The sequence below is a fragment of the Haemorhous mexicanus genome, chromosome 2, assembly GCF_027477595.1.
Source record: "Haemorhous mexicanus isolate bHaeMex1 chromosome 2, bHaeMex1.pri, whole genome shotgun sequence".
Taxonomy (NCBI): Eukaryota; Metazoa; Chordata; class Aves; order Passeriformes; family Fringillidae; genus Haemorhous; species Haemorhous mexicanus.
The window spans coordinates 54,103,570-54,120,092 of record NC_082342.1 but is presented as its reverse complement, the minus strand read 5'-3'; the positions used below and the strand labels follow the sequence as shown (position 1 = coordinate 54,120,092).

The window sequence follows — 16,523 nt, the reverse complement described above, 5'->3', positions numbered from 1 at the left end:
CTTAGTTTTTTAAAAGAAACTGGAAGATGAAAGATAGTGATAAGGTGATAGTAATAGACAGTAGTAAGTGATAGACAACTTGGAATGCCTAAACCACTATGTTAAATACCATCTGAATGAAAACCAACAGAGAAAGGATTTATGAGATATTATTGGCAGCCATTACCTGTAGCAGAAACTAAAGCCATTTAACCAAAGAGAAACTAGTATCTAAAGAAAATACTCAATTTAAATGAGGAAAAAACCCAATAATCCATAATACTTTAAACAACTGTGCTTGATGAAGTACATTATATAAACAGAAATATCTAAAAAAGCCAGACATGAAATAACTATAGCAACTTGAAACTATTTCTACTGTATTTGTCATTCTCCTTTTTCATAAATATTGAAGTTGAACTGGAAATTCTTTTGTTAAGCTCCTGCTTCTCAGACAATCCAGGGTATAGAAAGTCTTAAATTTTATACAGTAAAAATAAATGCAACTTAAACTATTTTTCCATCATCCATTTCACCTTACACTGATAAACACAGATCAAAATTTAAAAAAGTCTTGGTCCCATTACTATTTCCAATACAGATGAATACAACTTTTTAATGAAGATTTTTCTAATTGTCTTTGGGGATGCTTTTTGAAGTGAAGCCACTGCTTTACACACAGTAATTCACATTTGACAATGAAAAACCTTAAGGGAAAGTATATTTTTTTCCCTAGGAGGAACAAAAAGAATGGCTAATACACTCAAATTTTCTTCCCAGTTCAGAAGTAGAAAGAGGACTGTGTACTCTTCAGAAAAAAGCAAATAAATTTCAAAAAGCAAATAAGTCTCTGGTTGTTCCACTCCACTCTAAGTTTGTAAGAACACTAAGGGTATTGTAGTCAAAAAGTTTACCAAATAGGCTTTAAAGATATAAGACTAGTCCATATTAATTAATTCTAGAGGCATCATTAAACATCTGATTTCCACTGTAGAAACAGAAGTAATTTGATTTTTTTATACTAGATGCAGTTATATTAAATATTGCATGAATTTTAAGCAAAGGTGTTTTTGTTTTCAACAAGCCATTTTTATCTACTAAATATATAAATATGATATTTTTATATAATTTAGCTATTTTCCCCCCTAATTTAAATGTGGATTTAATTTCCCTAACTGCATCACAGAAGTTTTTTTCTTTGTACCCTCTTCCCTCCTATGCCTTATTGGGAATCAATATCAGACAATATCTGAAAACCAGGACTAAAACAAAAAAAAAAATTGACATTTTGTCTTTTCTGTAAGAAAAGTCTCTGTCATTTCTGAAAGACTGTAATTATGGAAACAGAATACAGACAATGGGGAGGTCCGCAAAACATTTCTATAACAGAAATTGGAAGGACATGTCAAAAAGAAGATATCCCAATGTAACTGGGAACCTCTTCAAAGACAATTTTATTCTACTTCTTCATGTGCTCACTCATTTCCCTGAAGATGTGTGACAACCTTGAAAAGGGTTCTTTGACATGCAAAGGAGACTAAAGGAGTTGTTGCTTGCAGGCTACATGCCAAGCAGGTAAAGTGTAATTTTCCCTTCTCTAGGATTATTTATTCCTTGCATCTTAGTTGGGTCAGGAAGCTTCACTGCTTTAGAATCAGCAAATGGGGACAGCTGCTACCCAAAAGACTTCATTAGTTTCAAAAATTAGTTTCAAAAACTGGCAAAGAAAAATAAGACAGGCTGAAGAAACTGGAGGCTATGTAATCACCAGACAGCTACAAGGAATACAGCAATATGATGTAATGATCATCTGACACAGACTGAAGAGAATTAATTAAATAGGAAGTTCTAAAGCTACCTAAAGCAGTTTTTCCTCTATAATTTTTATATCATCACAGTTTTGTACTTCATTACTAATTACATTACTTCATTCCTAGTTGAATAATTTATTAAAAAAAATATATTTATGAGCAATCAATGGTGTATTTTATCCTATAATTAAAAAAGTATACCTTAGCCACACATGAACCCAGGCTAAGAAAGACAAGTAGATCTTGTTTTTAACTCAAACATTGCAAAGTAGTTTTTTACTGTCTATTAATCTTTGTGCCCATCACTGCATATAGAAAATTCAGTGTCACCATCACTCAGACACTGATAGTCAGCACTGCTAAAGACTAAAACCAATCTCAAATTAGATCAGCTATGAAGATAATCCTTTCAAGATCTGGCACAGCAATCATAAATCCCTAATACAAAATAATCACATTCTTTTTAATTGGCAAAGAGAAAGGATGCCTCCCTTATCCCACACGAGGATGAGTCATTAAAGCATTTCCTGCTTTTAGATTTCTTTATGTATGTATTTTTCACAGAGCTCATCATTTGCGTCAGATTTTTAAAATACACACTCATAATAAGTTAGCCTGCTTTACCCAGACAAAAATAAATGAAAAAAAGTTATAATTTTATGCAATTCATCCCTGCAGCATAGAGAAATTATAGGGGCAAAAACTAGAAGTTAATAAGAGGAAATAAGTAAACACATTCACAGAGTTAAGTACAATCAGTACTGCTGTAAAAAAACAAACAAACAAACAAACAAACAAAAAACAAAAAACCCCAATCTGATTGGAAGCTTTGAATAACAATAATAATGACTTCTAATTCTGTCTTTGGAAATAAAACTGTGTTATCTGTTCTACCAACAACCAAATATGACATTCTTCCATCTGGTTTGGGTTTTTTTGGTATGTAAAAAGCATGATTTTTCTACTCTCTAAATTAATAAAGCATGATACAGATAGCAGAATCTGATCTCCACACACACATAAATAACATCACGTGACATGTGGATCACAGAGGACCTGATTTTCTCTCTGCTGTAAATCTAACAAGAACCGAGTTCCACTCTAACCCAGCTCTCGTAATAACTCTGTGGAACTTTCTCTATCCACAGTTACTTTATTGCCATAATAATTTTTTGTAATTCCCCCTTCCACAGCTCATGTTCAAAAATATTGGATGTGAATAACATTCTTGAAAACTATTTAGCCATGACATAACTTGCACTTTAACCACCATGCATTCTCAATAAGGATGGATTCAGGATACTCATAAAGGTATCACTTATTGAGAGTTTGAAGTAGCACTTTTGGAGTATGAAGAATACAAGGAACACCAGTAGAGAGAGAAATGCTTGGCCACTCAGTTCATGAACTAAACCACACAGTTAAGTTGGGAACTTAAATGCACATTTCTCTCATACAACACAGGCTCCCCAGGGGAGTGGTCACAGCACCCAGCCTGTCTGACTTCAAAAGGTGGGACAATACCCTCAGGCACACAGAGTTTCTTTTGGGGTGTCCTGTACAGGGCCAGCAATTGGACTTGATGATCCTGATGGGTCCCTTCCAACTCAACATAAAATCAAATAATTACAGAAAGAAGCTATACATTTTAAATAATTTTCTCTCCATTGCTTGCTTTGTTGGGTGTTTAGATACTGCAATGGCTGGGTGATCCTATTATCCCTATTCTGAGTGATTTAACAAAATATTAAAGGTATGCATGTGGCAAATCAAGATAATAGCTGTAACCATAGTCTAAATGTAAAAAAAAAAAATAAATTTAGATTCTTTCATTTGAAAATTAGCTTGATGGTTTAGGTTCTTTGTAAAAAAATTTGAAACAAATAACACCAGAAGAAAAGTGTAACTCATGATTTTAAACCAACAACTTGTCTCCACTATGTGGATTTACATGTAAAATGTAAAGTTACTAAGAATAATTAGGGAGCAAGCTGATACTTTTACACTCTGAAACTCTGTTTCCAGAACCTCAGACCAAAATGGAAATACAAATATGAATTCAGTATGCTGAATCTAAGAAGAAATGCCAGTGTGAATCAGGAATCCGATAATAAAAGAAGATACAAAACCAAATTTAAAATAAGTATCTGAAACTTTAAAAAAAAATTAAAATTCATGAAAAAACCCAACCATTTATACCTCCCTGATTACTGATTACTAGGAGAAGCAAAAGAAAGCAGCATTTGCCAAATGGGAAGCTTCAATACTGAGCTCCTTTGGCTTTTAAGTAAGTGCTACTAAACTGTCAGTGCAGAAAACTCAACCACTTTGTGTTTTATTACGGCAGGGGAAGGCAATAAAACCCTCAAACTAATTATTAACTAATAATAAAAATTGTTTCAGGATCTCCACATAAAAATGACATGCCTAGAAGACAAGAAAACATCACACTACTAAAATGTCGGCATGAATAACCTTACTTCCTAATATGACAGCAAATTATTTGAAGGCACTTTAGCACATGCGGCCAAATTTTAGATATTGGCATGATTTCCATTAAAGCTTTCTCCAGACCTGAAAAGTCTCATGTCAAGTCAGCCTAGAATTTCAGCTGCAATTTACTCACATGATGACATTTTTCTTCTTCATACATTAAATTAATGTTTATAGAAAATGGGTCCAATTCTTCCATTTGGAGAGTTCAAATGCTGCTTAAAATGCAGCAACTTTAAATTTCACATAACTCTATTTTTACACTGCAACTTTCTTACTTTAACAAAATTTTTTCTACATTATTCTACATTTCAACAAATGATAAACTTTCTGGCTGCAGGCAGGCTAATAAAACTTAACATGAATCCAAAATCCTGAAAGAGTTCCTTTTTTTGAACTATTGGGATTGGTGGAGTTATGAGATGCTGAAAACTGAGGTGAAAATAGAAAAGCCTTAAACATAATAACAAAAGCTACTTCTAGGACTGCATTCTATGACTATAAGCTGTCTGAATCAACCAGACCTACACTTAATGTTAAAAAAAATCTGGTAAAGAAAAGTGATGTAATATCCAAGTGATTCAACATTTTAAAATATTTTCATGAATTTTATCAATTGCTAGCAACTAATGTGGACATCATAAAATATCTTTTATGAAATGAAGTTAATATAAAATTAAATTCAGCTACCCATCACCTCAGCACTTATTATATTTTTCAGTCATTTGCTTGCAAATCATCACAGTTATTACAGCTCTATTAGTCAGAAGCAGAAGTTATCTGTGAAATAATAGCAAAAATGTCCCAGTGCTGATTTGCATGGATAAAACTCCATGGCTGTGCTAGGTTTGCTGTCACTGATCCTTCTCTCTGATAGGCTGACATTCTTCAATGCAACACAAGAAAAGCCACTCTTACAGAATGAAAAGAAACTACTACTTCTTTGTAGTATCAATTACACAGGGCTTTCTGCAGGGAAGAAGGCAGAGGATAAGGAACAAGGAAGAAAGAAGATATTAAACTTTCAAAAAGTCAGGTTCATCTATAAATCTAACTAAAGACAAAATGAGAAAATTCAGATATAGTGGATCATAGTATGTTTTCTGAAAATATGCATGGCCTCAGTTTATATAACACCTTCCCAACTACTGTATGAAGGCCTTAGAAATTTTGATTTTTCTTGTCAGACCGCTACCAGGCACCCACTAATTTACACTACCTGATTACTTTTCAGGGACTGACCTGGTTGCCTTCGAGGTAAAATAAGAATCTTGTCTGGAACTGGCACAAATGAGAGGAGACTGTACTATACTCAGAATGAAAGAAAAGGGAGGGATGTAAACCAGCCATATCTATGCTTAATTTAGAGTTAACTGATTCACATCTCATCCCTAATTTTGTATCCTTGTGTACCTCATGCCTTCTGTTCAGATTTTCATGAATACATTATATATTTCTTGAAGCTATACAACTGGCATTACACATACAAATATTCAAAAAATACAGCTAACTGCAAAGAGACAGATCTGGGCAAGATAAAAACAATCCATGCTTCCTACAGAAAGAAATGTCATTGACTCCACAAAAGAGCAAACCTAGCCAGAGGGAAGCAGTCCGCAATACATTTTCAAAGTGTCTTTAGGTAGTAGTATCATGACACAGAAGCACAGGAATTATTTTAATTTTAACCAATATAGTAGGAAAAAAAATTAAAAATAATCTCAACCATAACAAGTAGACTGTATTATCAGACTTCCATTCTCAAGCTAATTGAGGAATTTTCCATGTCTCTACCTAGCTGTAAATATGGTTGACACCTGAAAAATTCACCTCACAACAGCTGGGTATTCAACAATCACAAAATAAATAAGCTGATCATCTGAGTTTTAAACACCCCAATTCCTCACTGATCTCAGACACATTTTATTTGTCCAATGGTAAAACTGAGCCTGGGCAGCATAGCAGTGTAAACCTCAACAGAGAAGATCTGTGAAAGTATTAATCCTGATAAAGCCACTCCCAGGGTAGGATTTGGTTCATCCTAATTTCAGACATCAACAGTGTAGCTCCCACACCACCAGACCAGCTTCTAACCTCCCACCGAGGTTAGTGGAGATCAAATCAATAGAGGCAACACAGTCTAGGAAGCAGCTGCATTTCAAACAAAGCATTTCTCAAGTGCCTGTCAATTAGAGGTAAGATACAGCTTCCTAAACACACCAGTGTAAGTTGTCACGGCATAAAGTATACAAAATATCTACCCAAAACAAGCAGATTTGGTATTGGATACACAGGAAACCTGCATCCTTCTGAGAGGCAGGTAAGATGCCCCACCAAAACTACAATGATACTAGAAACCTGTGTTAAAGCAACTGATTCCTGCATTCCACTGTGCATTATCAGCAGACATGTAGCTCAGGAGACATCTTCACTGCAGGCACCAAAAAAAGAAGTTAATTCTATTTTGGCAGCAGGAATCTAGAATCAGCATAAGTGGAAAATATAATTTATCACTGACAAAGATTTCAGGCTAATTAGGTAACCACCCCAGGTAATTTTCATTATCTAGGATTTCATACTTTTCATTTAAATGAACAGAAAACTGTGGGCTTTTGTTAAGTATTTTAAAATAAATTCTAATAATTTTTGAAGACTACTCTTCATCTAATATTATATTATGCAAGAACTATAAATGTCATCCAAGATCCTACAGCAGCTCTTTCTGTGACCTTCAACACCTTCATTGCCTATTAGGACACCTAATCTAGGAAAAGAACTGTTACTCCCAGTTTTGTTTATTAAAAAAAAAAAAAAAAAAAATTGAGGGAAACTCCTATTCATAAATCTCACTTACAAATAAGAATTACCCAATAACTAAAGTGTAAGATATGTCACACTCTTGAATATTTGGGTATGTGACAGTACTAAGAACATTCCCCAATTATTCAATTTCTCAGCATGACACTAATAGTTACACAATAAAAAGAATTTATATTCTCATTTATCAGGTATTTTTAAAGAGACTTTCAGGCAAATCCTTCCTGCTTTACACAAGAAGATAGCTGAATGTAATGGCATTACAGCCAGAATGTGTAGGATTAGAATGATTTGCTCTGGTTAATGCACATCTGTAACATGCAGCATTCAAACAGTATTCATTATTACATTTTGTTGGTTCTGTCATTCAGTACCTCCTGTGCTAAGCTAAGCGCATCACTTTAAGCAAAATTAAATAAATCTCCATTTTTTAAGGACAGAGAAAAAATATTATTGAACTGGAAATACAGCTTCAGAGACCTCTGCAGTGAGAACTAGAAGTTTCCACTCTGTTTTCAAGGTCACTTAGCACTACTGATCACTCAAACCACGCAAAGCTTTCTTTGGCATATAAAATACATGTAATATTTCCTCTTTATTGCAGAAGAAGAAAAATCCATCTTTTTAATGTGTTTCCTGAAGTATGCTCACATAAGTATATGCTACGTGATGGGAGACCAGAGTTAGAATCTTCTGGGAATACATATAAACATAAATTATCAGCATGAGTTTATCATACACCAGAAAGTACTTCCATAGTCCTTCTACTGATGACCACCAACTATCGCCTTTATTTATCTCCTTGTCTACAGATCCAAGAAGCTTTCAGACATTTACATCACAAACCTTCCTACAGAAGAAATGCTTATATTTTCTTCCTCGTGTGTTGCACTTACCCAGCCCTTTGGGAGTGATGCCACTGCTGTCAGTGGGATTGACCACCCAGTAGTAGTATTTCAGCGTATGCATTAACTGCAGCACCGTGCCCACTCGGCGTATGGTGTTATAGATCGTAGCAGTCCCAATGAATTCAGCTGACAGGTAGGTGTACAAAGATAGCTGCACCTGAGCAATGAAATAGTTACCCACATAAATGTAAGCTCTGCATTAGCAACTTTAAATTGTAGGGGTCTTTCTAGAATAGACTTTGGATATGATACAAAAAAACTGAAAAACTAATTACAGCTCAGCTTAGGGCAGGGGCTGCACTGGTACCTAGGAATGACTAAAGTAACGATAAACATATTGGATTGCTTTCTATTCTGACTTTTTATACAAATAGTATATATTGTCAGCTTTTAGGACAATGCCACTTTTCACTTTGGTTCACATATCTCAACTACGATTACTTAGGAAAACAAATAATTAATTTTTACTGGAGATAAATGATAACATGTTAGAGATTTTATCAAACTAGAACACATAGTTTGAATTAAAATGAGACCTTAAATTAATGTGTAACAAAAACCATTTTACCTGCAATTAAAAATACAAAATTTTATGCTTAATCTGTAGGAAAAACAATGCAATGCAATCACTGGAAAAGGGACTGGGTTTCTTGAAACAGTCTTTTCATAGAATCAGACAGAACCTTAGGCAATAATTTACCTGCTTTTAGGAAATTATAAAAGACATTGGAGTATATAGTTAGGCAGTGTACAGACTTCATGATCTAAAATCATTGCTATTACGATGCTTATAAAACAAATCCAAAAGAGAAAAACCAAAAACCTAAGTAGAATGCTATAAATGAATACAGGTATTTAATTTTGTTGTAGGAGAGTTATAACATTATGCAAGTGTACCATTACCTTTGCAGGGGTATGTATCCAGATAGCAGGATTGAAAAGGATGTGATCACATAATTGCTTCAGTAGAGGTGCTCCATGAGATAATCCATCCAAATATTTTGCAAATGACAAAAATTGTTCCAGAACTGCTCTGGTTATATGAACTCTAGATGACTGGAAGATATTAATCAGAAAGAAAAAATATAAAGAAAAAATCTTCTTTTTAAATATAATTACAGCAGAACTATGAAGCAGTATTTTCACCTGGCTCATCATTACTAAATACATTCAGCTTGCATGTTTTAATGTCATTGAATATGGAGGCAGTTTATACTTTCCAACAATATTAATAATCTTTCTAATGGCTATATTTAACAGGCTAAAATAATCATCAATAACTTTGTTTTTTGGTATTTTGCTTAGTTGGGTTTCTTTTCATTTTATTAGAATCCAGTCAGGATCCTGCATTTTACAGTACAATTCTTCAGAACTTCATCTGAAGTCCTTATATCCTCTTATTATATCCTCTTAAAATAGTGTCTTACTGAAATTTGGTGTCTCAGTGTGTGAACACACATTACTGGGAGACTTGCTTTTGTTTCTTAAACTTAAGTAGGTATTTGAAGGAATTGGGTTCCTCAAATTTCAGGATTCTTTCAGTTTCATAGCATATGCCATGAAATAAGTGTTGAGACCTGCTCCTATGTAGTAACATGGCCTGAGGACTTTGAAAAACTTCTTTGTTTACTAAATTAACAGATGAATAAACAGAAAAACCTCTAAAGATCCTTCTCCTTGCCTTTTCCACAAAATGTGAAGCACTGGAACAGGCTGCTCAGGGAAGTGGTGGTATTTAAAACACGTGTTGATGTGGCACTGAGGGACAAGATTTAGTTTAGTGGACTTGGCAGCCCTGTGTTAATTGTTGGACTTTATCTTAAAGGTCTTCTCTAAGGTAAATGATTCTGTGATTATATTTTCCAATTATTTTTAATGCTGTGAGTACAGTCTGGGAATACAGAGATTTATTATTTTTAGAACTGAAGTCAGTAATACAAGTTCAGCCTGGATGCTGAATTTCCTTTTGCTTGTACATGAAAATTCACAATAAATAATCTGCAGCTAATAAGAATAAAAATGTTATTTGGAAGTTCAAGTTAAAAAAAAAGCTCTCTTCTCTGAAGTATTTGATTACATGCAAATGAACAACAGATACAACAGATAATTTACAAGTAATAAAATTGAGACTAGGAAACAAAAGGATGTTTTCCCACCATGTGTGCCAACTGAATATAAGCATATATTGAAAAAAGAGAATAAATCCTTTCAAAAAACTGCAGCTAAGTAAATATAATGTAAAAAAAAACCAAAACAGCCAGAAAGCAACATCTGTTTTAAGAATTATGCTGTGACCAATAGAAATCCTTTAAATATTCACATACCCAAGTCTAATGAACATAGTAGGTGTTAATTAGAAGAGCATGGAAACTTTTTTTTAAAAAAAAATCGTGTTGAACATTCTAAATCAATGTATTCCATGTGAATAAACCACAATGCTCTATTCAGGAGAAAGCCCTCCATGAGGGCTCACCAGTCTTCCTGTGCCTGGTGGTGTGTAACTCACCAAACCAAAGCTAACAGCTTTGCAAATTCCTTCTTGCTATGGAACAAGAAAAGCTACCCTTGAAAAAAAAACCCAGCACCTTAGGTTAGTTTTTTGAAATTGTAAATCACACTTGCTTAGCAGTGAAAATGGTAGCACAGAATATCTGCTTTCAGGTATCGAGTGAAGGTATTTCCCTAGCACAAAGAACAAAGGGAACAGAATGAGAGAAACTACTTATCAGTCTTCAAAATTCAGAATATTTTTGAAAGGTGATATTATGATTCTTATCTTCTGCTTAAAAGATTGCTATGCTGACCTCATGGTAATAAAAGTCCAGTAGTAGACACGCAAGAATGTCAGAGCCATAAGCTTCAATCATGGGGCCATCACTATTTTAGTATAGCTGACAGTAGTTTGCTCTCAGATTATTTTCATTATTAAACCCCAGTAACAGGGTGTCATGAGGCAGGGAGGCAGGTGATGTTCCTCAGACAACTGAACTGAACCTCAGGTTTGAGATAATTCATCATGCCTGAAAACAAGCAAGTACAGGGAATGCCCCTTGCAGGGAATGCCCCTCCCTGATTTTTTTCAGAAATTAAATTTTGTTACAGTTGTTCTTCAAAACACAGAGGAACTATTTTGACAATTTCAGAATTGTCACATAAGATTAATTTAACTTTTATTAACCTGCACATTTGCACACAAAAAATAATCTCAGTTATGATATTTCTGCTATGTTTGTACAAACTAGAAACAAGAGAACTTTCCTATGCAAGCTTGGAGGGCAGAAAGCGAAGAAATGAAAATACTTGAAAGTGATTCACAAACAGATCTGAAGAACATAAATAAGAGAACATAACCACCTTGAGAAAATTGATTCTTTGAATACTGGCATGCAAGAGGATGAGGAAGATGAAGAGTCTCCCGTGGACCATTTATAAAATATTTTTAATTTGCAATGTATGTCACAAATATATTTTATTCTACCAGACATTTGAGCCAAGTGATTGAAAGTACCACAATGACAATAGAAATACCAAGAACAAAGATAAAAAATCCTCCAAACGTACCTTTTCAAGGAGATAGCCAATGACTAGAAAGCCTTTTCCACCAAGCATTTGTTCTTGCATGGCTACTGAACTCTTAAGAAGCTCAACCAAGAAAGCCAATAGGGTAGCACTGCACATAAAGAACAAGATTTTTTTCAGATTAAAAATGTTGCTTTCTCAGTAATCATCAGCTATTAAGTCAATAGAAATAGGCTTAAGGTGGTGAACAATTCCTTAAAAGAATACAAATCTTATTTTTCCTGTTGGAAAATTTCTCCAGTGATTCTTCACACGTTACAATGGTTGGAGTGGGCCTCTAGAGGCTACAGGGAAATCACCCAGCAGTCCATCCCAGCAGTATCTTTAAGAGAAGTGTTCAGAAAGTACAGGGAGGGAAAGTGTTCAGAAAAGGTTACAGTAGAGAAACATAAGAGATATGAAAGACTTCAGGGGATGGAATCAGCAAGAAAGTGAAACTATGTTATGAAAACCAGTAGTGGAAACATATGACAGATCAATTCACCACACGGAAAATAAATCATAATTGACTCTTGGGTGATAAGAATAAAACAAAAATACACTCATCTGTTGCTGAAAAACCAAGAAGAAAGAGAGAAAAGAAAAAACAAAAAGTGACAGGAAGGAAGTATTTAAAATTACTTTTCAAATATCTCTAAAAGGTAGATGACAGAATGTATTGTATTGTAGTGCATATACAATGCATATGTGAAATCATTATGTCTTTTCTTAAAATTAAATATAACAGTTCCTAGCTGTACAAACAAGTGTCTGCATCCATGAAAGTTCTCATATAGGTAGGAGGAACAGGCAAGAGTGAAAACTGTGGTTTTTGCAGGTATGAAAAAGGGACTTAAAGAAAATATCCAACCTGCATTTGATACATTTCAACTTTACTTACAGTATCTAGTCATCTAAAAGTTCACTTGCTCTTCAAATAGAATCTCTTACTTTGAAATAAATGTTGAGATTGGTTAATCCATGCCAGCACCAAAAAAATAATCAAAGTGCTGAGGAAGACAAGATTTATTCTGTTTGTTGAGCAAGGCTGCCATGCAAAAGAACAGAGTAGCCAAAGTACATGCTGGGAACATGAAATAGTGCCTTGTCTTTCTTCATTGTTGAATGGTCATAATAATCCATCTAAAAATCACATTCAGACTGCCCCACAGTGTCAGCAATAAAAGAAGACAGATAATATCCATTTACAGTACTCCAAAGCTTTTATCAAAACAGCCTTTCAAACTGTCACATCAACTTCAAACCAGATTACGTGCATCAATTTTTTTCTTACCCCAACCAAAAGTTTCTACTGTATTTGTCATCTAAAATAAGAATCTAATCATTTTTACTACATGAAAATCCATAAGCAACTTACATAAAGTGTTGAAGATTTAAATTAAGATTTTTTTAAAATTAAACAGGTAAAAGAAAATTCCATTTAGGTCATGCTTACTACCATCCTCTATGGAGGTAGTAACATAACAAACCATTATGCATAAAGTCAAGCAGCATACATCTTTGCAGAATTAGAATTCCAATTACAAGGGCAAATACTGTTAATATTATATTGAAATATTATAAAATACTCCTAAAATGTATTTTAAAGATTTTTGTTCCATATCCAGACTTAGGTTCATTTTCTATTTTCAGAAGTACTTTGTCAAAACCCTTTAAATTTATATCACAGTTTACTTGCTCATTCTATGAATTTAGATGTAAACTCATGGGCTAAAGTTATTCTTATCTCATATCAATACAATCTCTATACAACTGTTAGAAATTCTGATAGACTCTGAATTTAAGTTGTAAGACACACTGACACCACAACAATAAAGATTTTTCCCTCTTTCCCTCTATTAAAGCACACATAAACTACCAGTCAACTCAGAAATCATAAGTGACCAGTTTATACCTAACACTGCCACAGACACAGAAACAGACAAGCTGGTTCTATGTAAGAAAGACTGACTTTAAAAAAGTTTAGTAATTCACATGTAGCTAGTGCCCAAATATCTCTCTTTAGATATTAACCATGCTGGCTCTGCCTGAATTAATTAATCCTGCCTGCCCATATTACCTCTGCACAGAGCTACCTTAGCTGCTACTGCAGAGTGATGCCAGTGTTTCTAGTTTAGGAAAATGTATTAATTTAGGCAATGCCTTTGTGAATGAGCTATGCTTTCACTTAATTCCAAAATGGCTTTTAACATCTATTGATCCAGACACATAAAGATACCTCAATCCAGCTCTGCAGAGTCAGCTCAGGTCTGCAGGCAGTAACTCTAACTTCTAATCCTTCAGCATTATCCAAGATTGCCACCATAAATAATAGAGTTGGCTGCAGTATACAGTAATTCAAATCTTGGGATAGCACACATGAATGCATCATTACACCTTCAAGCACATTAAAAAAAATCCAAGTACCAGAAAATGCAGCAGTTACAGAGAACCATCTGTCAGGCACATAGAGGTGCAATGAAGTTTGAGATGAATACTGTATAGAACCACATTATTGATAAAAATTAACATAATAATTGAATATAACTAGAAGTTTGCCCACATTATTATGCAGGAAATTAAGTAAGTGAAAGACTGTAATATTTTAACTCACAGAAGAACTATAAAATAGAAATGGAAGTTTTTAAAGTTCTCACTGCATGTACAGTACTGAGGATATTGCTACCTGAAGATGATCAGAGATAGGCAGAAAACAGACTACATGCTGTCTGTGGGGTTGGGGGCTATTATTTGGGGTTTTTTTTTGGGAAGGGGGTGGGGAATTGTATGGTATTTATGGTTGGGTTTTGTTTTGTGGACTTTTCTTTTAGAGAGGTTGCTTAGACTTCTTTTAAGCAAAACTTTCTTTTTGGAGGAGGAGAGGGGAATGAAAGTATACTAAGTAACAGCTGCTGCACACAACACTGGTTCCACATGTAATGGTTTTCTCCTTACATATTATGCCAGAGAGCATCTGATCTGGTTGAATTCTCAGATAAACTTTCCCAGCCTTTTCAAAACTTCTCTTTCCCCACATTTTCAGACTGACCTCAAGGAAATGTGTATCTAGATATAAAAAATCCATACTGAAGTAATGTACTTTTCTCCTCAATATTGCATTCTAAGAATTTTATCTGCCTAATTTGGAGGACTGTATCCAGAACTTTCAACAACGTCTAGGGATACTCCATTTATTTATGCACCTTGGCAGCTGAATCCAAATTAAACCTGAAGATTTGAAATATGAAAATATTTATCAGCAGAAACAGGTTGCCAAAATCATTCTTCTAAAAAGGTTGTTGTTGACAGAGGGAAAATAATATTAATGAGAAGACTAAGTTAAACAATTTTTCAAACAGAATTTAACAAACTTACCAGCAACTAACATGCATCAGTTTTGCTGCACAGTAACTGACATTGCACATTAAACTTGCAAAATCCTATACACTACCACACAAAAATTCTCTCCATTCTTCCCTACTTTCAACACCCCTAGATATATAGGATACTTCAGCCCATTCCTACATCTCTTCTATATCATGCCCTTCCTAGAACACATCAGTTTGTCTGCAGTGGAGCCAAGATACAGACAGAAAGTGAAACCATATATGTCAACCAACACTAAATCAGAGAACTGTGATAATTACTGAAAATACAAATGATTTCTGGGGAAAAAAAATCTAGTAGTTTTCCTTTATTAGGCAGCAGGAGAAAAAAAAGGTGATAGTCCAAAGCATGATGATGCAGTACCTCCAGTGGTTATGATACTGTTAAAAAGTACCTAAGGATGATACTGTTTAGAAGTACCTAAGGAGTCAGGAATTTGCATCCTTAGGATAAAAGTGAAATTTGTCTTGGCTTTTTGTTTGTTTGTTTTTGTTGTTACAGTTCTTTTACTCTATTTAATTTTTAAACCACAACACAGATCAGTTTCTCTAGACTCCTAATTTCCATAATAATTTTCTCTGTCAATATACCTTAAATATAAGTTTCATCTTGGTTCATGTATTACAAAGTTATCTGTACAAATTACCTTTACAAAAGGCACCTTTAGCTAAGGTAGGCATGTTGCTTTGGAGATCTAAGTATGATTATTAATTACAGACAATTTAACTTGAAGAGTCTATATAAAAGAGAATAATACATGTATTTGTTTTGTCTGATTCTCTTTGGGAAAGAATCCTTTATAAAGATAAAAATCCTTTATTTGTATTTTCAGCTTCTCCAAAGTAATACAAAAAGATTGTATGAATAACTCCATCACAGGTGTTTAGTATGATAACTATTGAAAATTAATCATAGCATAAACAGATAAAGCAGTATTAAGGAAAATCATACACCAACAATGTTTCCATGAGCTACAGCTATGGCAGCTCTCTAAAGTGCTTCCTTAGCTTCCAGTTTAAATATGTTTTTTTTCTTTCTGTAAGCTCGTTGAAGAGAGAGGCAAAGTGATTTCTTTCTTATGCCTTTTCAATTGTTCTCTCATAACATGTGGTGAAGCTAATAAGACAACTAATCATGTTTCATTCAAAAACATGAGTCAGCTAAATAGGTGTTGTGTGTGAGAATTAGAGAAGCAAGTCACTTCTGCTCAGAGGCAAAACATTTTGTGACACAGATTCCAGGAGTAAATTAGCCAGCCTTAACAGTCCCTGGATCTTCTGGAGTATGCAGAGGTACAGCAGTTCAGGAGTTTACAACAGATTTCTACTACTTGTTGCGATGGTTGGATTTTCATTATAAACCCTTGCCCAGGCAGACTGATTAGGCAAATCACATTCTAGCTGTCACAGAGTGGGAAAATTCAAGTAACTGATTTTATCTGAGCACAGCTAGGTCACACAAGTGATGTGGAATTTGAGGAGCAATATCCAGCATTCTTCCCTTCAAAACAGAGAGGGAGAGGGTTACCAGCACCCAACAATGCAATTTCTGAATTTTACACTGAAGGCAG

General features: G+C 34.3%; 1 protein-coding gene across 6 annotated transcripts in view; it reads right to left on the bottom strand.

The window, feature by feature from the left end:
* Positions 1-16,523, bottom strand: part of NBEA (neurobeachin) — a 454,976-nt gene that overhangs the window by 324,995 nt on the left and 113,458 nt on the right. For all 6 annotated transcript variants that reach the window (XM_059838861.1, XM_059838862.1, XM_059838865.1 and 3 more), the window contains exons 11-13: positions 11,570-11,678; positions 8,912-9,064; positions 7,997-8,165 (exon numbers count right to left, since the gene is read on the bottom strand). In XM_059838861.1, the coding sequence (XP_059694844.1) occupies positions 7,997-8,165; positions 8,912-9,064; positions 11,570-11,678 (431 nt within the window). The remainder of the gene's footprint in view (positions 1-7,996; positions 8,166-8,911; positions 9,065-11,569; positions 11,679-16,523) is intronic.